The sequence below is a fragment of the Argiope bruennichi genome, chromosome 11, assembly GCF_947563725.1.
Source record: "Argiope bruennichi chromosome 11, qqArgBrue1.1, whole genome shotgun sequence".
NCBI lineage: Eukaryota > Metazoa > Arthropoda > Arachnida > Araneae > Araneidae > Argiope > Argiope bruennichi.
The window spans coordinates 5068446-5095555 of record NC_079161.1 but is presented as its reverse complement, the minus strand read 5'-3'; the positions used below and the strand labels follow the sequence as shown (position 1 = coordinate 5095555).

At 27.7% G+C, this 27110-nt stretch overlaps 1 protein-coding gene across 3 annotated transcripts in view; it reads left to right on the top strand.

Annotated features, from left to right (window-relative positions):
• Positions 1–27110, top strand: part of LOC129957169 (DNA-directed RNA polymerase III subunit RPC5-like) — a 48791-nt gene that overhangs the window by 9355 nt on the left and 12326 nt on the right. For all 3 annotated transcript variants that reach the window (XM_056069356.1, XM_056069355.1, XM_056069357.1), the window contains 9 exons: positions 3864–3979; positions 7046–7128; positions 11005–11106; positions 16435–16595; positions 20457–20578; positions 21613–21701; positions 21789–21909; positions 23635–23716; positions 25431–25490. In XM_056069356.1, coding sequence (XP_055925331.1) covers positions 3864–3979; positions 7046–7128; positions 11005–11106; positions 16435–16595; positions 20457–20578; positions 21613–21701; positions 21789–21909; positions 23635–23716; positions 25431–25490 — 936 coding nt within the window. The remainder of the gene's footprint in view (positions 1–3863; positions 3980–7045; positions 7129–11004; positions 11107–16434; positions 16596–20456; positions 20579–21612; positions 21702–21788; positions 21910–23634; positions 23717–25430; positions 25491–27110) is intronic.

Sequence of the window (27110 nt, the reverse complement as noted above, 5' to 3'; positions counted from 1 at the left end):
TTCAACCATTGTGGTAACCAATGGTAAACCATTGTTTACCATTCTTTTACGAGCCTCCTGGTTTTTGAATTCCTTTTGCATTTTGTCTTTTTCAAAGTCTCAAGCTGGGCTCCGTTTCTAATAACTTTTTTATGACTTTTCTGCTATGGAATTTCTGGAGAATTAAAGGGTAAAGGCTCTAGTTGACGATTCCTCCCTGTTCTACATCTCCCATTTGGGTTTTTCAACAGACATTTGTTTATGAAACAGAAATTTTGTTCCTTTCCGAACAGAATTTTCCGTACACACAGACAGAATAGACTGGGTGGCCGGCATCCTGGCCAAGGGGCAGCGCGTCTTCCCCGTGATCTGGGCTTACCAGGTTCGAGTCCTGGTTTAGGCATAGTTGTTCTTTACTCTATGTTCTATCTGTGAGGTGTGTGAAAGAGCCCCCCCCCCCCGTAAAAATGGGGGTTGTGCAAGCGAGTGTGTGAGTGTCATGAGATAAAATCAAACTTCTGCCCTCGGGTGCTCAGGGGTCTCTTCCTTCAGAAATTACTGCACTCCTCTCTCCCCGATCTGTTGTCTTAATTTGAATTGATGTTCAATCCAAAGGGGGATAAGCAAGAAATAACAACATAGATTGGGTGTCTTTTTATAAGCATTCATTCTAATATGCTTGGCAGAATAATTCCCAAAAATATTAGAGAGGACGTGAATTCGGAAATTTTAGCAATCGAAGTACAGTTCCAGAACCAAATCCAACGTTGTTAATTCATATGCTCCACAAGCTTTTGATATTGATCAAACAAAACACTTCTTTGATTCTTTGTCCCTGCCTATTTTCGTCTTCGGCGATTTTAATTTGCACCACACTCTTTGGGGAATATCCCGTCCATCAGCTCTGAGTAACAATTTCGCTGATTGGCTAATTTATTCACATTACATAATTCTTAATACAACTATACAACACGGTTCCTTAAGAACTCAAATCTATCTTAGACCATTTTCAGCTGATATTCATAATGAAAACTCTTGTTATGTAATGGAATCAACTTTCGGTATTGACCACAATCCGATAATTGTTTCCTGGTCAGTTATAGAAAGTGCCAGTCGCAATTTAAAAACAATTAAATCGTCGAGGATCATACAACAAACACAAGAAATTTCTAATAATACGAAACAGTGGAATTACGGTGAACGCAACTAAAATAATAACCCAAAATACTTCATTTAAACTATTGTCGTATAAGACTTATCCTCCTTGGTGAATTCTTTCTTGCCATAATTATGAAAAGCTGAATAAGTTTTTTCGGAGAAAAGCAATCATAAACAGTTTTGTGACAAATTGGAAGAAAAACAAAAAAATTTGCTAGTCGGTTTCGTTTTCACTTTAAAAAGGCAAAAAGAGAGTATTGGGAAAATATTTGCATAATATCTCGTAATCCAAAACCGTTTCTTAAACTTTTAACCAAATTTCGAATCACACAAATCCGAACTCTAAACACAATAAACATTATTTTACAAAACGCTATATTTGCGATCCAGCACATCAAAGTGAACTATTTGCAAAGAACTTTTCTAATCAAAATACAAATATTGAACCTATTTCCTTAGATTTCTCAGGGATAAATTCCTTCCCAAACAGCAAATTCGAAATTTCGGAACTTAAAACATCAATCCATAAACTAAAAACTCTACTTCTGGAGCTGACAACATCCCGGTCATCTGGTTAAAAAAGCTCAACAACTATCAAATTCAAATTATTTTAACACCAATTTGATTCGCCTGACATCCGCAAACAATGGAAACACACTCTAATTATTCCGAAACCAAAGACAAAACCAAAATTTTCTCCTAGCAGCCCATCGCCTTTTTGTAAAGTCTTTGAACGTATCCTCATATAACTTGTAACAAAAAGCTAAACAATAGCTTACATGGTTTCACACCCTTCAGAGATAACCAAACTGCAATTTACAATATTCAGGCAAAAAGAAGTTCACAAATATATATATATATTGTTGTTGTGAATCTTGATATCAAAAATGCATATGATTCTGCTCATATAGACAGCCTTATTTTTAAATGCTTACAGTTTGATATGACAGGCAACTTGGCAAAGTGGTTCTGCAACTTCCTTCAATCCAGAACTTTCCAGATTTGCTGGCGGCTCTCCCTCTCTGATAACAAAACATTGAAGAAAGGGTGACCTCAGGGTAGTGTTATTTCACTAATTCTGTTCATCTTTATGTATGACTTCCATGAAACCGTAGAGGAAGGAATTGCATGTATTCTCTTTGCAGATGATATCTTTGTTTACCGTAGCCATCATTCCTGGGAAATCATTATCAAAAAAATCTCAAAACACTTTGGAAAACATATACAAGTGGTGCAATCACTTCAGACAAAAGCGCAATAGCTGAATTGTCCTAGAAAAAAACTTCAATGTTTCATAACACGACACTCTTTAAGATGGAATGAAACGATCAAATTTCTTGGTATACATTTTTCTTAGAAGAATCAAAAGTTCCTCAAAAATATCAAAAAGCATGCTGTCAAAAACATAAATGGTCTCAAGATATTTGCATAAAAAAAAACCATGGGTCCATAACTAAAGATACTATCAATATAACAAATAAAGCATTTTCAGCATATTTTACTATGGTTGCAGCATAATTAACAAGTTTTCTTCAAGTTTAAAACATGGAACTCTATTCAATCAATAGGTCTGAGAATTGCTCTATGTCTCCCAAAATGAAGTTGCTAAAAATAACTAGTAACTAATAAAACTGAAATTTTTTTTTTATTTATTTTCATTTAAAAGTGATTGTGTTACATGCCTGATGCTAAGATTATAAAAATAAATCTTATAAAATTAATATGTACGCACTTCTTTACTGACTGAAAAAGAAACCAATTCCGGATGCAAAATTTTTGTACTCCTCAAGGAAGTGTTAGACTGGTTCTTAGAAATTTAATTGTGAATAAAAGCCAAGAAAAATGACCCCTCCTCCCCCCCAAAAAATACTAATCACACTTACTTACAGCACTATATAACCTGAATATTTTTTTAAAAAAATGTTAATGTATATAATAAATTTAATGTGTTTATGTCCTTAGATTTAATATATTTCTACCTACTTGAATTCAAACTTAGTATTCTGAATTGTACAGGATGCTAGCTTTCCTACACTTCTGAGGGTTTAATTTCTCTAATGTTAACTCCTCAATATGAGCTTCAAGCTGTAGTATCATGCGAAAATTACGTTGTTAAAATAAATACTTGCTCAATTACATTTCAGAAAAATATTAGGATAAGATGAATTTTTAAAAAGATATTGCATTATATAATATTGTTTCATTATGATATAACTTTAAACAACTTCATATTGAATACCTAGAAATAAAAATCAAAAGTTGCTACTTTATTATTATTGTATTTCATCTGTTAGTTTTCAGATTTAAAGCTTACTTGTCATACTTACTCACAGCACTTACTAAACATGATACTTACTTACGACATGAAATACCACACACACACAAAAAAAATGCATATGCTTTTATGTTTAGTCTTTTATTTCATAGCATATTTTAAAATGCAAACTTTTAATCAATAAGATTCTGTTAAACTTAAGAAAACTGTAGTGCTGTCCAATTTGAATTTTTCAATTGATAATTTGTTAAATTTGGTGTTAACCAAATTTGGCAGCAAAGTCAAGTCGTAATAGTTGACAAGAGTGTTCTGGATTTTTGAAAGAATTGCACTATATTCTTAAGTCTAACCAAAGAATTTAGCATTCGGGTGTATTACTATAATCAATATAATAAAAAAAGTGAGATATTTGCTTGCTAGATCTTTTAAACCTGATTAAAAATATATACAGGTGGAATTAGAATTTGGCATTGACATCAACGCAGGCAATTATGACACCAGCAGAGGTGAGCAGATAGCTTACAATGTCGATGGCCAGAACTCGAATGGGGAATGCTATTTTAACAGGTAAATGTTTTTATTTTTTGTGTTGACATTATTATCAATTATCAAATCAAAATAATTTGTTCCTTAAGATTTTCTGCTTAATTTCAAAGTGTTTATTGCTGTGGTTATTTTTTGATGTATACCTCTTTGTTATTGAGGGCAATTTTAGAAAGGCCTATAAAACATAAAAAGTGAGACACTTGTTTAATGAGATGGGCTTTCAAATGTTTTATTTCCAGTTGTTTAAATATTGTGTTACCTGTATTTAAAAAAAGGAAATAAATTGTAGATTTGAAAATTTATTTTTTCTTTTATATAAATTGTAAAAGAAAAGGTAGTGTAATTAATTTGTTTTCAGGCTTTTCATAAATGTTGATATTTAAAACATTGGGTTTAAACAAAAAAGTTCTTGGTATGATTATGTCTATGTATTAGTCTGATCATGTGAATACCATAAATAATAATAATAACAACAGAAAGCTAGGTTAGTGAATTTAACATATAATCTCTATACAAAAATATGAAACAAATTTTGTGCAAATTCTCTCAATAAGAGGAGGCATTTTTTTAGAATACATCTTAAGATCTTCTTCTTTATGTCATCAAGCTAACGGAAAGAAGCGCCATATTTAGCACACAGATCCAAGAAAATCGTTATGTAATCTTTATTTATATATTTTCATTTCTATTTACATATAAAATCATTATGCATAGTTTGAATTATTTATTTTCTTCTCATTACCATAGAAGTCCGAGGAAAATATTGTATACATTACATGCTACATTTATATTTTTAGCTTTGTTTTTGTTTATGTTCACATTGCTAGTCAAACAAGTAAAAATAATATTTGACATATTTTTTGGGAGAAATTTATATAGTTAACTGTAAATTTCAAAAAAAATTATATTAATCATAGAAAAATATTCTCATTAATAAATGCAGTCAGAATATCACTGTATAAATCATTTTCTGATATTGTTGCTATAAAACATCGCAATGATGATGTAAAATCTATTTATGAAACAGAACATTTTTAATACTTCTCAAACATTTTTAGAACATATGGTAAAATTGATATGCTTCTGTTGGAGCATTTTAGAAAGTTGGGAGGTAAGCATTCTCCTTTTCTAACATATAAATTTAATATATAACCAGCTAGACTGTGATAGCTTTTTTCTTTCTTATCCATAATTTGGTTTAAAAATAATTTTTCTTTGTTTTGTCATGGATTCTTTGAGACTGAAAATAAAGTAATTTTGCAAATTTTTACAGTATCCATGTTCCAAAACTTCCAATTCAAAGAATGCATTAGTGTTGGGAAATGTTTATTCTTCCAACCTGATCTACCAGCTTATTGTTGTCTAAATTAGTGTTGCCATGTTCCTTTGCTTCTACTGATAATTCTTTTTTCCTTTTTTGGGGCGCGGTGGCCTGGTGGTAAGGTTGATGCTCACGAACCGTAGGGTTTCAAAGTCGAGACCCGATTCCACTGAAGAACCGTCGTGTAAGAGGGTCTGTTGCTCATTAAATCTGTCAGGGCCTAATGTCCTCCTGTGTGTAGTGAGGAAAGGGGGGTACCAGTTCAGGTGTTGTCCTCATCATCTGACCACAATTCAAAATTACTAGGTCCGTCCCAAAATAGCTCTAGTGTTGCTTTACAATGGGACGTTAATATAACTGAACTAAACTGAACAAAACCTTTTTTTTTCTTCTTTTTCATTTTGTATATGTATCTTATATCCTCAATAAATGTTGCTGTTAAAAACTTAAAACAGAGTCAAATGATATCATTTTTCAATAAACTTAAAACAGAGTCAAATTACATTTTTCAATATATTTTATCTTTAGATAAGTTTCAATTTTCATTTTTAATGTTCAGATTTGTTTATATTATGTATTATAGCAATTATCTTACAATTATAAAGAAAGCCCTTCAAAGCGGCCACTCCCTCTGAACGGGAAAAATTTTCTTGAAATGGAGGAGTGGCTGTTCAGAGAGGTTTCACTGTATATATAAATTTATTTCATGGATCTCAGAAACTGCTCTAACAATTTAGATCAAATTTTATATTTAGATAAGGTCTTTCTTTTCGAGTTTATCTATAGAGATTTTTCTGAAAAAACACATTTTTACACATAAAGCAACATTTTTTATAATTATCTATCAAAACCTTTTCCTGTCTATTCTTACGTTGACAATATTATATAGAGCCATCTCATAATTTTTTGTGGTACTTGTATTGTTGTCATAGGGTGTAAATCTACTGGTACTTCAACATTTTGCGAGATGGCACTATATGACATTATCTGAATATGAATATTGGGTCACATTTAATCTCAACAATGCAAATATGGTGTTAATCAATTCGAATAACATGTTAAACCAAGCGCATTAATGTTTTTTTTTTTTTTTATTTAAATGACAGTTCTTATATATGTAAGATTGAAAAATATACATATATGATATCTGAATATTTTCTCTGAAAAAACACAGTTTTGAACACACACAAACTGGCGATCAAAGCTCAGTCTCTCTGGTGTTTTAAAAATAATGCTTAAATCATTGCATATATACATTTATTATTATTATTATTATTTTAGAATTTTGTTGTACTTTTAAAAGTCAATGCTATTTAAATTTTGTTTAAACAACATTTAATAAAAGCTAGTTACTCATATTATTAAATTTATGCAAAGAAGATCAGTAGTTAATTCTTCTGAATTTCTTATATTTATTTCAAAATCATTGCCGCAAAAAAGTATATTAAAAAAGTGTTCTTAAATGTTCATTGACATATATACCTAGTGGTATCCATAATTTCTTATTTGTATCAAAACATTCTAGCATTTCAAATTACCACTATACTGGAGATAAGAATACTGTTTGAATAACAGTAATCAAGATACTTAAATTTATTTGCAGTTAGTTATATGTAATTTGATTTTCCTTTTTGATTAATAATTGCATAACACATAATAATTGATTACTTTTAATAATTACATAGCATTTTATGAAACTTAAATTTTTCATCAGAATTTCATCAGGCTGTGTTTTGTCTTATTGAATTTTAACTTTATTGTTTCAGTGGCATCATGGATAAAAAATTGTTGGTCGGAACAAAGGTTCTTGATTCTGATTATAATTATGCTCTTGGTTTTATGAGAAAAGGTATTTTTATCTGTTGTTTATTTATAAAAATGTTACTCTATCATTTTTTTTGTTTTATTTAATTTTTGATTTGTTTCTTAAAACTTTTTTATAGTTCTTAAAAAATTCATTTATCTGATTTTTTTTTTTGTTGAAATTAACACTGAGTGGTTAATTAGTTTACATTATTTGTTTCATGATGATGTTTAATGGTTCCAAATGCTCTAAAATTGAATATATTATGACTTTTTCTGATGACTCATTCTGGAAACATTAAGAACACACACACACACAGTGCACATAATAAATGTAACCTGCCTTGCTTCATGGTTTCTGTTGATAACAGAATATTTGACTGTGCACTCTTTTGAAATTCCATATTATCATTTCTCTTTTTATTAAGAAATGTACTTACAATAATTTTGAGAATTGAAGTGAAAACTTGATCTTCATGATCTTCGCAGCAAAATATCTTTTGTTATTATACTTATTATACATATGCATTTTCAATGGAGTCAAGTACTTTTGCATCCTCTGACAATAAAAAAAAAATGTAGCTGTACAAATCACATATCTTTTAATTGCATGCTGTATTTTGCTATATTGTAATTGTGTCATAATGAATCTATTAAAGAAAGGATTCAAGAATTAATCAAGTAGCTATTATCATGCCACCTTGGAGGCAGGGATTAAGGTTGAGTCCTGATGGCTGTCCATGATTGACCATGGTATAGCCCTTTGTTTAGGAAGTATGTCCTGTCATGAAAATGAAGATAACTTTATCCAACTGCCTTAATATATCCTCCACAGATGCAAGAATGAACTAACTTACTGGAAGCTTCTCATACCCCTATTTGATGTCTCTCATTGAAAGATTTGCATTATTGTAATTTGACTTCTTTATTTTTCATATAAACTTTCAAACCTTATTGAACCTTTCATTCTTACTTCCTTTAATAATGTAGTAATAATGAAAATAATACAATTAAATTATGTAGAATAATGAAAAGGGCTTAAATTTCATTGTAGTTGGGAATTATGCAAAATAAATAAAAATAATAATTACTTAGAAAAATGTGCTATATATATAATATAATATAATATAATATTTAGATGGTATATGATAATATGATGTAATATCACATTTTGCTTCACTTACAATTGATTACATTTTTAAAAATATATGCCCATTCTCTGAAGCACATCTGTGTCAAATTAAATACTTTATGTGTAATGAAGTGCCCCTTTAAACACCAGTAGGTATATGTACATTTTTAATTAGTAGATATTTCCATCCCCATCTACTTTTATTGTAATCTTGTTACTGCTCATAACTACTGCTTGGTTGCCTATTTCTTGTTTTTTTCTGTGGTAGAGATACTACACTTTTTCAAATCTTATAAATGTAGAGACATGCAACTCTAAATGGCTTGAGAAACAGGTCTCTACTAAATGGATTACTCTCACTGGCCCTAGGGGAAATTCTGGTTGAGATTAATACTAAACAGATGGATCATCCTTCAAGAATTACATTCTATATCATAACAATTGAATTTTATGAAGTACCTGACGAACGGCTGGGCCCTTTTACATTGACGAACATTTTTTGCATGACTGAGGTTTACCCGGTTCTGCCGGCAGGAATCAGATGGCTTCTTATTTCCTGAGTTTAGTGATGGCGGGAGAACCACCAGGATGGTGCTCCGGACATCGCATCAATGATATTGAATTTTCTCATATATATCATTCCGATATAGTTTGTAGTCCAAATTTGAATATTTTTCTCATTGTTAGTTAATTTATTTGCACTTCAAATGCTCTAATTATTTGATTGATACTTTCTGTACTTTTTTTTTTTTTTTTTTTGCAATTGAATGTATTTCTTTAATATGGAATTTTGTTGGGATGTGATGTATTTTGGCTTTTTTTTTAAGATTCACTTCATTTTATTATGTTGTTTGCTGAGTGATTTGAGTATGTTGTAAATATCTTGCTATTTTTTTTGCAAAGTAGTCATTTACTTAATTTAAATCCATATGTATATAATTTGGTTCTTCACTGTATTTCAAAGACATCATGATGAGTAGAACACTGGTTTCTGGAAATAATTTCATATATTTATTGGAATTTGTGTAACATGCATTTTTGAATTGTTATTCAAAATTATTTATAATATTGATCTGATAAAATTGCCTGTAATTCTTACTATCCAGCTGCTTGCTTGAGAGTTGTTTTGGAATTGCATAAATTTGTGTGAAATGAGATGAGCAGACATATAATTTTGAGCCACATCTAAGTTTTTGTAAAGAAAAGAAAGATTTATGTTTTTTACATAAGAATTTTTAAGAAAATTTTCCTATGGAAGAAAAATTAATTATAATAAAAAAATAAAGATAATTAATGGTGAAAATTCTTCATCTCATTTCATAATTGCATATATTTTAATAAGTTGTTTTTACCTAAATGGTATCATCAGAGTAATGTGCTTTTAATAAGGATCAGCTGCTATTATTTTCTTATTTCTAAAATGTAATATAGTAATGAATAATTTTAATTTATTAATATGGATCAAATAAATAATTTTAGATGTGTATTATTTGTATTTTTGTTTTAGTATTATTTTTTTTATAGAACAAATAATTTTGGTCAGAGAGAATTAATAAAACTTAGAGAGAATTAGAAAATTGATAAGTATATTAATTGCTGTTTTTCTTAGCTATGAAATATGTATGATAAAGATAAATGAAATTTGTGTGCTTTTGTGAATCCAAAGATTTTGCCATATTACAAAAAATAAAAAAAAATTAAGCTCTATAAGTTATAAAATGTCTTTATTAACTGTGGATCATAAATCTGTGTGTGTGGGGGGGGGGATCACTTAAAAAAGATTTAAGATCATTAAATTTCTTCTAGAACCTTTTTCTTTCAGACTTTTCTAAGTAATTATTTCTAAGTATTTTTGAAATTTTCTAAGTAATTATTAGTTGATGCTCATTATTTTATTAATTACTTTTATTTAAGATTGCAAAAATTTCCTCCTGTAAATGGAATAGAGAAATTTTTTTCACCAGTTCAAAAAACAACATAAATGAAAAAATTTTTAATAAGCCCTGTGCTTATGAATGTTACACATGAAATATCTTGCTTGAAAGTCTATCTTCTACCACTTATTTTGTGCCATTTTGAGAGTCTCAGTTCTGGGCAACTAGATTGATTCTTTCTCAACCAATTTTGAAGCAAGAGTCTAAATGTAATTTTTGCCATATTCCTAGCAAAAGCATTCTACTAGAGTAATATTTGATGACTTCATTGGACAAAAGATTCTATCATCTGGACCAATCTGTCAATTTTAAAAAAATGGGTGAAAGTTCTACAAATATGAAGAGAAAGTGCAGTGTCCTGTTGAAACAAAGTTTAGGATTACATTTGCTGTTACTGTGTTGCTTTATAAATTTTAAACATATCAGCATTTATATTAGTGTTTGTGTTTTCATCTTGGAAAAAGAATTGGAAGCACAATTATTCATTCTATGCATAATGATTTTTCTTGTAGAGAAGCTATACTTCTCAGATAAAAAGTTACTTCAGTCTTAATAAGGGCCCTGTTTGTTAATTTCATACCTCAAGAAAATCTTTGCTAACTGTTCCTAATCTGAAAGAGAAAATCACAAATAAAATTACTAAAAAATAAAAAATGCCTGAAACAATATGTAATTTTTATCTGGAGTGTAATGATATTGGGTCTTGCTGTATAGTTTATTTTTTAAGTGATTTATATTTAATAAAATACATCCTTGTTCATTTGTATATTTTTATTAATTATACTGAATTGCAGTTGTTATTTTTGCCTATTAGTTTATAATTATTTTTAGTCATTTTTTTTTCTCTCTCATTCAGGTGAACTGCACTTAACATCATTACATTCCATCATAGAAGTGAATCCTGGTTATATCCACATGGATAAGTTTGATACTTCAACTAAAAAGACTTTAAATCCTGGTAACTATGGCTCTTTTGCCCCTCCCAACAAATATTGTTTTAAAGAATGGATATAAGGAAGCTGCTGGGTATATTTTTATCACGTTGAATCAATTTTTTTTTTACTGTAAGAATTGATAAGATTGAAACAATTATCAACTTCATCTGTAAAAATTGAATTGAATAATAATTTTATAAAATGATGATTTGAAGATACTTAAACTTTGTATAATCGTTCTGCCATCATATATAAATCATTTGTACATTCAAAGATTATGCATTCATCAATCTTAGAACTGATAATAAGTTTTAGAACCTAATTGAATAAATAAAAATAAAAACGTTTATTGCATTGTGAGCTAAGTAAAAACAACAAAAATATTTTTTTCTGGTTCTTGTTCTGTATTAATAAAAAGAATTATTAATTTATTATTTGTTTTAATAGAGTAAGAAAAATATAAAGATATTGTCTAATGTGGAATAGTAATATATTAAAGAAAACAAATAAAAATAATGTTATATATTGTATTAACACTTTAAAACAATCATGGAACAAGATTAATATATTATTAGTTTATGTATCTAATATTGTGCAGAATTAAATTGTATTCATGTTTTGTACTAATGTATTATTAAGTTTTAAGCATCGGAACCCAAACTCAGAAAAGTTACTTTGAATGCTTTCATACAATGAGAAAAGCTAGAAGATGCTTTTCCCTTTTTGTAAAAGCTATTGTTGAAAATAGCCTCATCGATTTCGACCACCCGTAGTGTTAATGGGTCATCTGTCCTCCCTGCAGTAACCAGGTTGCTTTTTAGTAGTTTCGCTGAGTATGAACCCTAGAAAAAGCTTTTCATCACAGTTTTGTTTTATTTTTTTCCTGAAACATTAGTTTACCAATTCTGTAGGAGAAAGTATTGAATTAAATTTTATGACATTAAATAAATTGCAAATAGGATAACTACTGTATAGTTATTAGCACATTAAACAAAAAGTGGTCAATTTTTCAATCATATTTGTAATTAAATGAATTTCTCAAACATTATGGAAGATGTAAATTTAATTCTTATAAAACTTGAACACATCATTGTGAATTTTATTTTGTTATTCTTCTAGCTCATCAATTTTGATAAAATGTAACGATTTATAAATCATGCATAAAGATCCTAATTGTTTGTTTTCTTTTTACAAATATTCCCATTTCATTGTGCATAACACAAATAACAATCCTCCGCTATTTTGTAGATTAAAATATCTTTGAATATTTTAATAATATATTTCACTCACAGAAATCGAATATAATTTTTATTCCTAACATAGTTTGAATTGTTTTCAATACAAATTACAAGTAACATTTTCCTATTCTGTTATCAATTCTTAGAATTCATAGTAATTTTTTTTTTAATTGAGAATTTCAATTATTTATTGCAGTATAATATATTAGAAGGGAAAAAAATGCTCAATTTTGTACACAATCAATAACTGAATTATTACAAAAAATTATTTTTCGGCAGAAAAATTTACTAGTATGTAAGTAATCGCCAGATTTAAGACAATTAAGTTAACCAAAAGATTAGATATAGTTAACTTAGAATTTGATACATTTGATTTCACTGCGATAATATTACAATAAAAAGTAGTTAGCAAAAAAATTTAAAAAAATAAAACTGGCATTCTAAATCATCAGCATTTGTTATTAAATACAGGTATTTTTACTAACAGATGATTTAGATTAACTTTCAGAAATGCTTAAAATTAAATCTAGAATTTCATGCAGCTATTTTATTTTATTTCGATACAAATATTTCCGGAATAATTTAAGTGTCTAGTAACTTTTCAGCAGATTGAAATGAAGGTATAAAGATTTTAATATTTCTCCTCAGATATTTGAACACATAGAAAAACTACTAATTATTATTTTTGATAGATTTTATGAACATCCTTCAATATTTTAAAATTAGAATATGACTTTTAATGAATGATTAATTATAAATTATTAAATCAATCATTTTCTTAAATCATGAAAAATAAGGATGAAAGCGACAACTTACTTAAAAATGAAAACCAAAATGTATTTTTAGCAGGAATATATCCAGTTCAAGTATCAAAATTTAAAGCTAAAAAAATTGTAAGTCATCGATTCTTTAATACTGTGTTAGACTAGTAAATTAGTGGCTGGGAAGTATATATGCTCGAGGCTGTAGTAATGGATGGGGGGAGGTAAGCATGAAGAAAAAACAGAGTGTTTTATCACTTTTCAATGTAAAATATAATGACAGAGTGAAGAAATCAATCTGAAGTGCCATTTAATTTGTCTCATCATTTGTGACGAATGGGAGCGAAGAAGTAACAGTTTGCCTTGGGCGCCAACTACCTTCAGTACACCATTCCCTCAGAAATGAAACTTTAAGTAATTTTTGTTTCAAATATTTATCAATCAAATAGATGGGCCCAATTATAAACACATATTATTAGAAATTTACAAAATCTTATTAAGTTAAAAAATTAAGGAACGGGGGAAAGTTTTCAATCGAGTACTATTGACAAATAAAACTATGCAAACTCATTCCATACCTCTTAAGAATAAAAAAAAAGGTGCCAAAGCAGGGTTCACAAAACTCACTAGCGACAATAGTGATTATAACAACTGCTGGACAAAATCTTCTGACCTTAAAAGGATTTTATGAGGCAATTAGGGTTCAGCTAGAAAATTTAAGTGGGGGAATGAAATCCAACCTTGTTGCGGGTACAGCAGTTGTACCAACTAATAAGGAAAGGTTAAAAAAAGTCTAGTACAACAGTTGTACCACCCGCAAGCTAAAGGTTAATTCTTTAATGGACACAAAACCTTGCTTATACTTCGATATTTCTGAGAAAAATTTCAAATAATTTTAATATAACTGTAATCTGTGTTATAAATTGATCCATTGTTAACAAATGTTTTCTAATTATATATAATATTTTTACTGTAGTAAATTTGCTGACATAAAATGCTAGTTGCCTCGGACAACCAGCTGGTTTGCCAGGAATATTGATTATGTTTGATTTCAAATAAATCATTTAGATATTATTGCGTATCCATGATTTTAAAAATAGTCTGATATTAAAGCCATACTATTTTGACTGTTTTACTTAAGTTCCATTTATTGTGTACATGATTCTGTCTTATAGAAACAATGACATAGCATTATAGTACTATTAAAACCATAAATTTCTTATCTATTTTCTTCTCTAACTTTCAATAGAAGGGAATTATGTGATGAAACAATGAAAACAGTTTGATTTTCAGGGTAACAATATAATTATTGTTGGGAATTAGGTAAAATATTTTTTAAAAATTTGCTAAGAACAAATTCATAGAAATATTAAATTGGTATCATTAAAGAGGCAATTTTGAAATGGTGTGAAAGCCATTTTTGTGTAAAAATATTTTTGGAAGTTATTGCAGAAAAACACCAAAATTTCACCTAGTTTATAATTAATTAGTTAAAATTTCAAAAAAAAAAAAAAAAAAACTCTCTTAGGTGTATATTTCTGCCTTCCAAAGTATATATGTGCCAAGTTTGGTAGCTCAAGGTCAAACAATGGTGTGGCATGTAGAGCACTAATACACATACAATATACACAACTTTTTTAATAGTAAAGATGGTTATTTAAAATGTGTGCAAAAACCTCTTACACCTGCATTTGTATTTTTATTATAAAAGCCTTTTTTTAAATAAGACAATGCATAAACAGTTCTCTTATCATATGCTATTTGTCACAATATATTTATCATAAATTTATATAGTGAAAATAATTGCACAATGCATATCAGGTCCTTTGTTGGAAATAATATGTTGCCATGTCGGGTTATTTCATGTTACCAATTGAGTCATGGCTATCAATAATGTTTTTGATGAAACCTTTCACTAGAAATATATTTAATTGGGAAATTTCTACAATTTGTCTGCATTTGACAAGATTACATTAGTTTCTTGATATTGGTTTAGTTCTAGGCGCATAGTATGCTCGTTGAGAGTTTTATTGCTTCTATAGTGATAATTATTTTGAATGTATCTATACTCAATTGTTTGATTTTGTTTATGTTTGCAGCATCGTCAATTGGTAAAAAAGTGAATTCTGAATTAATTTTGTCAGGTGGGGTATCTTCTTAAATCTGCAAAAAAATAAAATGACGGGCAACATTACCAGTTCAGCAATACAAATTAAAGAGAAAAATTATCAATACTTAAAAGAAAACACACTGTCAAAGACTAAGGATTGAAGATACAGGTAATTGTAAGGAAACAACTGTTACTATTGGCGTTTCAAACCAAAATCCTAACTTCAAAAAACACTTGAAAATCCCATTCAAACATTAAGTTGGTTTATCGTTAAAAACATGGTTGTTGTTTGGTTGGTTTCTCTATTATTTCCTATTTGTTTTAACTTTTTTTTATTTTGTAGCTTTTAATTAAAAATAAATTAAAAATATCTCAAAATAAATATTTCTAAAACAATATACATGCATGCATATTTATTGAGGGATTCATTATTTATAAAAATAAGCAAATTTATAAGTATTTGCAAAGATTCAGAATAGTTACTGATTCTTGCATCAGCTGATTGTCTTTATTGCTGTGCTTAACATATTCATTCATTTCATAATATTTTTACTGTTTGCAAATCGGAGATAAATAAAAAAAAAGTGGTTAAAATATTTTCACTTGCCTGTTTCATGGATATTTATTTTTTATTAAAATATTTAAACTAAAAATATTTATTAGAATTTTTTCTTCTTCTCTGCTTTTCATATTGGTTTATATTGGTCATATTTCATATTGGTTTTCAATCTTTTCTTCTTTTTGGATACCTGAAGAGAGTTTATTCATTACATATGTACTACAGTTCAATTTTTATTGTTTATTCCTGTCCTGCCTAATTGTTTATAATAATTTTTTCAATTCCTTTGTTTTGTCTTTTCTCTTATTTTGTCTTTTCTCATCTTTCTTTTCATTAGACCAGTAATTTCTACCGTACTATTGGCGCAGCATGGCCAAATATGGCCCTTGCGCCAAAAAATCACAAACTAACTAACTAACTCTTATATAATAAATTATTTACATAAGATTAATTATGAAGCATTATATTAATGTCATTAATTGTTCATTATCAAGAATATCTGTATTTTCAGGCTATTATAGCTGGCAAGTTTTTATGGTTGTAAACTATTATTTAGTGCTTGTATAATTCATATAGAATTAGGAAATGCAAAAAGTAGTTTTTCAGTATAAAAAAATTTTGTTGAATTTATGGAATTTTTTAAAATCTTTATTATTTAAGTGGAATGCTTGTTTCATTGACAGATGAAAATGAAGGTGAAGAGGAGGAAGCAGTTGCTGTGACGATGCGTTTTGAGGGGCCCAATGCGGAGAGAGATCGGCAGATCAGACAGAAATCTTACCAGTACTTCCAACAGAAGAATGCCGGTGAACCGTGGGTTAATCTCAACTATCACAAGCATGGGGTAAGGATTCTTTATGCACACTCATGCACACATAATTAATATGAAATATTTTCTTGTAAAAAAAGCTGGTAATAATTTCACTAAAACAATTTTTTCATTGTCCATTCATAATTATTGAGGAAGGAGTTCAGCTTTCATCAGAGATTAAATTTTCTTTGTTAAAATATAATCAGGTTCTGTTGCACTCCAAACAGGAAAAGAGGATGGGAACTGAAAGTAGGAAAAGGAGTTTGTGGAAATATATTTGGAGCTTCTTTATAGCTTCTGAATGGAACTTTCCCAAAATTTTAGCTGGGACAACCATTTTGGTTTTTGTAGAGCAGTATTTATTTTCTATAGACTGAATGTAAGAAATAGAAATGCAGGTAACTGAATTTTTTTTTCACAGCTTGTTTCTTGATTTTTTTTTCAATGTTGGTAGATAAATTCTTCACAGTTTAGACATATTATTGATTGAAAGGCTTGTGCAAATTTAAATATAAATTAGTAAAAATATAATTAATATTAAGAACACAAATTATTACATGCATGCATGCACACACACATAGGTAGGTATCAGATAGAATACTTCTATTAGAAATGAAATTACTATAATTTTTTTAAAATATATATTAACCATCAACTTCATATCATTCATTTAACTGTTGACCATTGCATAAATAATGGCGCAACAAAGCATGAAATGCCATATGGCGTTTGAATACATGTGTTGACCTTTGACAAGGGCAACAGAGGGATCATTTTTACTTGATTGAATTGATTGAGAACTGATTGCGCAGTAATATTTACACAGCTTCATACGTGGAATGAGATCAGGAAACAAGAGAACATTTTTGAATGACCCCGACATGGGTTGAATTAGGCAAAAAATTCAGAAAATTAATTTGGATTAAATTAGATATTAAAATATCATTACACACACACACACACACATATATATATAAATCATTAATAAAATACTTTTTATTCATCCACTCAAGTTCAAATACATTTTTTAAAACTTGTAGTGGATGACACTTGTCAAAATTTGGCAAAAAATGAGTCACAGTGTTTCCATTAAAAAGCATAATTACTGCTTTACTGTTGAAAGCATAATTACTGCTTTATTAGTGTAATGCTTCTCAATGTACAATGCTGTAATTTGTTATACTTTAGCATCTCCCTTATTTCAAAGAAAGCTCTAGCTCTGTTGAGTCACCCTGACCAAATCCCTCTGCATTTTTTGCTGTGATACAGAATGCAGCTCCATAAGCTCTTTGTGAATTCTGGATATGTTATTGCTATCCATATCCAGCCCATAATCTTGACTATAGACATAACCTTGTTGATTAAGGCTCAATTGAATTTGCTCAAATCTCTCCGAATCAAATCCAACTACTCTATTTTGCCAAAACTTCTTCCATGTAGAAATAAAGGTTTTGACTGGATTTAAAAAATTCTCTTGGGTTCAAGTGCAGATGTATTTCTATTTATTCTGAAAGTTTATTTAACCTTAATATGAAAAAACTTAAATGAAATCCAAAAAGCAATTTAGATTTAATCAAACAGTTGCATGAGGTAGAATTAAGATGCTTGACACAAGCTGATACTAGCCACTCCAGCATGTGACATCATGGTTCTTCTCATTATTTATTCTGAGAAATACTACTCATCAATTTTTATGCTTTTTTTTTTTTGTTGTTGTTACGCAAATCACTCATTATGAAAGGCTCTATTTAAAGAGACTTTATTAAAGTTTGACTGTACTGATAACTATTTTTAATTTTTCTAAAAGTATTAATTTAATGTTAAACTATTTTTTCTATGATGATGGCTTATTTTAAATCATAAGAATTTTCTGATTTTTTTAGGGGAAAAAATACCCTTATTGTTTTAAAAAAAAGGTACTTTTCCTAACTAAATTCATGAAGCTTTTTGTTTTACTGTAAACCGATACAGTATCTCTCATGACTGATATTGTAATTTTATTCTCCCTTTTTGTTGTATTTATGGTTCAAGTTTTAATAACTATCTTATTGATAAAAAAAAACTATTCAGACTTTAAATGCATTCTTCGTCCCCTCCCCTTCTCACTTTTTCAACTATTTTCATGTGGATAAAATCAGGGTTCACTTCACTCATGAAGTGTGCTGATGAGAAGTGAAAAATAAAAATTATAATTTAAGCTCAATATTTTCTAAATTATAATTAAAGCTCAATATTTTCTGACCCTAAAAATTTACAAATGCATTAAGAAGCATTTCACTTAACTATACTGTAAATGTTTCAGCTTATTTCATTCAAGCATAAGCTTAACATTAACTACTTTTCCAAAAAATTCTCAGTGTGACTCCAGTCAAAATTGTTTTTAAATATTTTTGTTTAATTTAACTTATTTCAAATATGTGCAGATTAAATTTTCTTATTAATTTCACACTCTACCACTTGATGTGCTAGAATAAAAATTAAAAAAAATGTTTTGTTCATTTAAAAAATAATACACTATTTTGATATAAAGATTAAGACTTTTAACTTTATTTTAAGATTCTATAACATTTATAATAATTGATTATAAATTAAAATTAGAAAATAAGTAAAAATTTTTAAAAATCTACTCTTTTACTTATTGTTTTTAAAATACTGTTTTTATTACTTTTATTTTACCCTTTTAATCTCTCACTTGAAATAATCATCAAAGAGTCTTAAAGCCCACTTTGTGCTAATATTGTTTTATTTTCTATTAGCTATTCTAAAAAGTGTTTGCAATTTTCATTCATCTGCAATGATAGAAATGAAAACAATTAATTTTGAACTAGTTATCTTTTAGTTTATTAAAAAAAATATTTAAGCCATAAACATTAGTTTAGCTGCTTACTATTTTTTTTATGTTAAAATAAGCTCTGAAAAATGTATACTGTTAGGTAATTTTCATAAGAACATTTTTAATCATGCATACAAAATAAAAATATCAAGAGAATATAAAGAATTGTAAATGAAATCTCCATATTTTCAGGAAGAAAAGTATGCATGAATAAACAAAGAATTTTCAAGGAACTCTGAACTACAATAAAGAAACCAAACATGCAGAATAATCTTAGTACTAAAGATATTATCTGTTGACATATATATCTTATTCCTATTAAAATATATCCAGTGCAAGGGCTGATCTGTTTCATTATTTTTCATTAACAGCAAAAAATTAAATATGCATATATATATTTATTGGCTGAAAAGAAGAAACTCTTGAAATTTTAACTATGATTTGTTTCCCCACGTAAGTCATAATTTGTACAAGAGCGAACAGATGATCAAATTGACATCTTTTCACATCACAATATAACAGCGAATAGAAAATATTCCCTTCAGTTATTTTACTATGAGATTCTGATAGAGATTTATTTACCATGTGTCAATTTAGGCAAGGGAATTTTGGGTACCTTTTAAAGAATGTCATAGGCATTATGAATTTATATCCCTTTGCTCGAAGCATGAGAAAATAAAGTCATTAGTTTTCTGGAGTGTATGTTAAAAATAATTAAATAAAAAAAAGTGGATCAGGAAATAAGAGAACATTTTCGGATGAAGTTAACATGAACTAATTTAAGATAAAAATTAGAATATTAATTAGGAATTAATTTAGATTTAAAAATATTATATATATGTTCAAAACATCATCATTGAAAATATGTTGAAAATAAGAACATTTTCCTGAATCATCATAATTTTATCCACTTATGAAATTCTTTAATATTTTAATCAGCTTTCCACTGTTTTACAATGCACTTCATAATTCTAGCATTTATATATAATTTGTAATGATTTTTTCTTCTTTTTTGCTTACTTTAATTTTGCTATAGAAAGATTTTATTTGTTTATCTGCAGTCTATTCGTTCTGCAGCAGAATGTGAAAAACTTATCTGTGCTCAAGTTCATCAAGATAATGCAAGCACTGTTGTTGATAAAGAGGATTACCTGAAAGAACTTGTGCCTGAATGTCTTCGTCTGTAAGATGTCATTTTGATTCTTTATATATTCTTTCATTTTTTTATTCACTTTGCGAGTACTAATTAGAAATTTTTTGTTTGAAGTGATTTTAAACTGGTAAAATCAGTATTTTTTTAAAAATATTAAATTGAAAAGCAGTAGTGTTCATCCTATACTTAGCAAAAAAAGAATCATTAAACAGGACAGTTCCAAGGATAATTCTGAAACTTCATATTTTTGTAATTTCTGTAGAAATAAAATAATAAAATTTCAAAATAAAAAATAAAAACAATTTTATAAGCTTGATAAATATTCATGCTTATTTTTAAAAGTATTACTTTAGAAGATGGGAGCTGAAAGAAGCTTACTATTATTGCTTTAAAATTTGAATATATATATATATATAAGCTTTTTTTATCAATGTCAAATTGTTCTCTTTACATTTAATCTTTGCAAAATATATTTTTAATAAGGAGGAGGGAAAGGAATTGCACACTCTTATTTAGAAGTATTGATAGATTTTTAAAAAATATATTATATTGTTTTGTATTTATGTATTTACTTTTGTAATGTGTTTTGTAAATTTCTTACCTTTATTTCTCAATTCAGTTCAAAAACAAATAATTTATTTTTACTAATATACTTCTAAAACCTTTAGGTAGAACAATCTTAAAATAAGTCGGTCATATTTACTTACTTTAAGAATTTTTCTCTAAAGTGAAACACACTATATTGAAATAACTGGCTGCTTGGAGAGTTAATTTTTTGAAAGACTGTATCAGAGAAGTTTAAGGTCTTTCACTGTATCTCTCTTTAAGCAACACTTAAATCAAATATTAAGTTATTATTTATTTACAAGGAAATATTTATTATAAACAAATTCTTTTATATACTTGAAAGTTAAATTGTGTTGCAAAGTTGTAATAAACTAGAAATTTAATAATGTAATTTGAGAAGTATTATTTTAGATGCTTTTTTCTAGTGAATTTTGTATTGTATTGCATTTACACATTAGCAAATTACAGAATTCTTATTGTTTTTCTTTCATGAATAGTTCTGGATGTCAAACATCAAAAGACGAGGATGCAGCTGTCTTGATAGACAAACCTCTCTCAGATCAAATAAGACATCTGATGATAAATGGTAACATTCCTATTTTTGAGTATTATGTCATTGAATTTCTATTTCCTTTATGTGTTAATTTTAAATGCATGTATTTGTTTTGTACAGCTCATTTATTGACATTCTCAATGTTGGCTGAGAAACTTCCTCACAATGTAGACACATTATCAATTGAAAGGCTTCTGCAACAAGTTGGTGTGTTGGTTCAAGGGTGTTGGGCCGTGAAAAGGTAATATATATAAATGTTTTTTAAAATGTGGAGAGTTAAAAAATCTTATTTTTTTCCCCCTGCTGCAATTTTCCCATATTTGTTTCATACAAGTTAATATCCATATAATTTATTATATAATAAAATTCAAATATGTTTTTATATGCCTTTACTTACATAATAAAGAGTATGGAAAAAATATATTACAAAACTTCCCCAAGTGATGAAATATTCATTTTTTTCTTTAACCTATTAGAGGAAAGGATTTGTCAAAAGTGTTAAGAATGTATTAAAATGTTTAAAATATAATGGCATTTTTTTAGGGATAATATTGCATTACATGCTTATTTTATAGATATATCTTAATACTTATTGGCAATAATGAATAAAGCTGAAAGCAAAATTTTCTGGTCAGATCTATTATTTAAATATATTAACAAAATAAACAATCTAATCCATGTTTTTAATATTTTTTATTCTTTTTTAAAATTTAAAAAAAATTAATGTAATCAGAACAAACAGAGCCTAAAATTATATTATTTGATATTCATAGCACTTAAAATATGAATACTAAAGAGAAGGGGAAAAAATGAAATAATATTGTCAAACCATGAGAATTTGCAAAAATAAAAATAAAATAGTACTCTTTGGAAGATGGATTATATGGATTTAGAAGATGCTACAGGTAGGATTCATGTAATTATTTTTCATTAATGTATCTACTGAACTTTAATTGCTGTAATTATTTTAAAATTATGAAGATTAAATATTGTCACCCTCCCCTTCTTTCCAGATCTAGTTCGAAAATTTTATTAAAGAAATTTGAATAAAAATGATTTAATTGATCTGCTTATTTCAAATTTTTATTCTCTTAAATTTGGAATTTTGAAATTTGTGAAATGCATTACTATTTCTTTCATTTTTTTTTAAAGCAGATATATAGGTGATATTCTGAGGGAATATACAGCATCCAAATACTGATAATTTAGAAACTTTGCAGATTATGAAAAATTATTCAGTTTTTTTCCCAAAGAGGAATTGTGAAAATTTATAAATATCTGTTATTTTATAGTATAGTATTTATTAAAAAGGTGCACAATTAAAAAAAATCCTTGCATGACATTTTCTGTTTCTAATTCAGCACTGCATATACTTACTTGTTTGTATGCACAACTCATGTTTACCTGTAATACTTGAAAGACAGAGTTTAAAGCTATTGTATTCATATAGATTTGTTGCTTAACATAATGTATATTCACTTGTTAACTGAAGAATAGAATGTTAGTACTACTATTTTGAAAAGTAAAACACCTTTTCCTTGGAAAGGGTGCGTGGGTGGGGGGTATTGAAAAATCCAAGATATTTACAACCATTTGTATAATACATTGAAACATAAATTAATTTGTGACATTTGCTTAAAAAATTTGTTTTATGCTTTACTAATTTTATTTGAAAAAAACATGTCTAGGTGCATGTATGCATATCATGTTTATACCTTTAATTATTTGATGTTCAAGATTTTTGACGGTAAATCTGTTTGCTAGAAATTTTGGTTATATTTCATTTCACTTTTTTCTTGTATGCACAACTTGATGTTTATGAATCCTTCAACAAAATATTTTTAAGCATCAAATAGTGTTAGACATTAAAGCTCTGTAAAATTAATAGCCTTATCAGTTCTGTTTATTGTATACATGATTGTATAAACTTACACACTTCTTAAATGAAATTAATGATTCTTTTCAGTGAATTACTTTATGCTGAAAATACTGTCAGTCCATATACTGGAATGAGTGCAAAACAGTTAATTAATGCCAGAGACTATATAGTGAGTTTTTAATTTTCCTTCTAAAATACTTAAGAAAATTTTCCTTTTTTTCATTTCTCATATTTGATCAATTCCCCATTTTAACCATGCATTATCATTTTCATCTTCCTTTGTGTTTTGTGATTAATATCAAAAATGTATTTTTTAAGATTTTCCCATTTTATAAAGTCCTTAACAATAAGAAAAGCTTTTGAAATATGAATAAATTTTTTATCCTGTTAAAAAGAATTTTCTTTGAATTTTAGCCTAAGAAAATATTTTTGATTTTTGAATTAAATTACCATTTTTGAAAAGTTCTGACATATAAAAAAAAAAGACATAAAACGTTTAAAAAAATTTTCTATTATTAATCAGAAAAAAATCAATTAATTAAATACTTTGTTAGTTGCATTTATTTCATTTGACTGCCTCTAATTCGACACTTTTCCAAGTCTGTTGCAACTGTCTGATGCTTGTTGAGAAAATATTCTTTCTATTTAAAGCTTAAACTTCCCCCTTTCAACATATGATTTGTCTGCTTAACATGTTTCTACTCAATACTTACCACTCAAACATTTATATATCCTATTAAAATATGTTTATATTGTTAAATCTAATCTAATTTAGTGTTTTCATTTCTTCAAATCATCATTTGGTTTGATAGCTGCTGGATTACTGAGAGACTATTCCATTAGGAATTTAGGGTGTCTTACTCTTTAACAGAAAAAATAAGAAAGAAAAAGTTTATTATGACAAAGTTATTATAATAACTGCTAACAGCTTCTTCTGCAAACAGCTTTTTATCTTCGGTTATCCTTTGGGTCCAAAGTTTATGAATATTAAGAAAGAAAATTGTGTAGCCATCACAAACACACAATAATACTTCAGTTTTTTTTTCACTTTAATAACATCGAACAATTGAATAGACTGGCATATTCATTCTTTCATTTGTAAAAGTATTCTCCTTTCCTGCTCTGAAATCAAACCATTAAATTCTCAGATATCAGTTTTATTTTGCTGAGTTTTCAAGGAATGATTTAAGTTTTTATGAATACATATTATTCTACAGGTAACAGAAAATAAATTATTTGAGTATAATTTTGTATTTGAGTACATATTACAGATATGTAAGTCTATGTTATCTAAGCTTTTAATTCATAGAAAGATAATGTTTTAAGGTTTTAATGATTGGCAGTTTTGATACATAGAAATACTTTTGCAAATTTGTTAAAACAGTGATGAATTTTAAAATTCTTAACAAATAACTTTATTAGAAAAGTTTGAATAAAATTAATTTTTAGTTCAAAGTAATTATAAAAATAAAGTAGAAAAGTTTTCAAGAAACTTTTCTTATTTTATAATTGTATAGTTGTCTCTCTCAATATTGTGGCAAACAATATTTAATTTTAGAAAACCAAATTCCAATAAATTTCAATTCATCATTTTTTAAATTAGTGAGTGCTTTTAGATTTTTACAATTAACCACAGTATACATGGCTTATTTTCATCAGTAGATGTTATCTTTTTATAGGTAACCAGTCATTAATTGAAGGAACAAAAATCAAATTTAATAAATAAATATTGTTTATGTATTATATATATTATATGGTTCAAATGTAGATATTGTGTGTCTGTGCACGCACACTTTTTGGCTTTAATAATATTTTTTTGTTTATATGGTGTTTAAATTTCAATCTATTAAACATCATCAATTCACTGTACATTTATCTTCTAGCTGTGGTTATTTACAAAAACTAGATTTGTTACTCGTCAAGACATTTTGTCTGCCATTCGAGTAAGTAAATTTCAGTACTTATCCTTTCTATTTTATATTTCCCCATTTGCTTGTGTTTCATTTTCTTCAATATAATTTTGAAATATAGTAGAATTATGAAATTCCATCAATATGATATGTTAATTGAGCAAAGTACAGAGAAAATGTTATTAAACACAAAAATATCAGATTTAAAATGCATCTAATATAATGTATTTTGTAAAATATAATTGATTTCAGCTTACCTTTTTATGTTTGGAGGAAGTAGATTTATATTTCAGTTTATTAATTTAAAAAATTCAAATGGCTGCCTTTCTTATTTAAATGTGAAAATATAGATGCAACACAAGCATCCAATACCAATTAACTTTCTTTGTCGTAAGTAAAATCCTTGTGTATTGTAATAAGGTGACTGTGTGCTTCTGCATGCCTTTAATGTAATCCCTTATTTCTGTACAAAAAGCAGTTTATGTAGGCCTCTTCTGTTAGTTATTAGTAAATGCAAATTTGCTTTGATCATGGTTGCCACAACACAGAGAAAATTGGGAGAACTCATGAAATTTAAAAATAATTTATAATTCAGGAAATTTTGAAATTTTCCTTAAAAATTGGATATTTACAATGAATTAATTTTTTTTTTCATCTAAAAACCATCAATCTTTTTAAATATTGTAAGAATAGAAGAGTATTATCATTATTTTATGAACTAAACAATAGCATATGTAATTGTTAAGTTTATTTCTGCATGTATCAATCTAATTTCCAAGAATGAGAAAAAATACTGATATTGGAATAATGATTACAGCAGCTTGTGTAATAGTGGACTATTGAAACTGATAAAAAAAAATGCACTTTTTAGTAGAGTATTTATATTTGTGAAATATATTACAAAAAAAAAAAACATTTGAATGCATTCGAAATTTTTTTTAAAAAAACTGTGTCTTGTTTAAATCATGTTCATTGAAAAACAATGCAGTATTATGTGAAAAAGGAGTTGTTGATTTGCTTCAGTTTTTTTACTTCAAAGGACAAATTGCCACTGTATGTTAAGAATCCACAAAGGTCCTATTTAAAATTATCCTTAAAAAAAAAAGTGAATCATCTTGATTTATTTAATGAAGAAATTTATATAGATGATTTCTATTCTCATATTTTGAGACCAAAGAATTTTCTGGTGTTTGGGATATCATAAAAATAATTCTGTCTCATAACGATGTAGCTGTGGAAAGTGGATTTAGTATTAATAAGGACATGCATGGTGAAACTTTGAAAGAAGATTATTTAATTGGTCTAAGAACTACATATTATATGATAAACTTTCATGGAGGTGTTAAATGCTCCAAGCTCAAGATATTTGCTACAAAAACTTAAATGATCTAAACCAAGAGTTGTGCTGCAAATTACCTTACAAATTGAAGTATTTTGTTGTGTGATGTGAAGTATTATGACATTATGGGGAAAGAGGGTCCGACAGATGAAAAACAACTTTGCAAATTAAATTGTTGCAAAAGAAAAAGAAATGGAACTGTTCACTGAATAATTGATTGGGGGGGGGGGCTTTTTGATGTTTTTTGTTTGAAAAAACCCTGTAAAGTTTTATAGATAGGTATGTAAAAAAATGACTCGCTTACTTTCAGATTC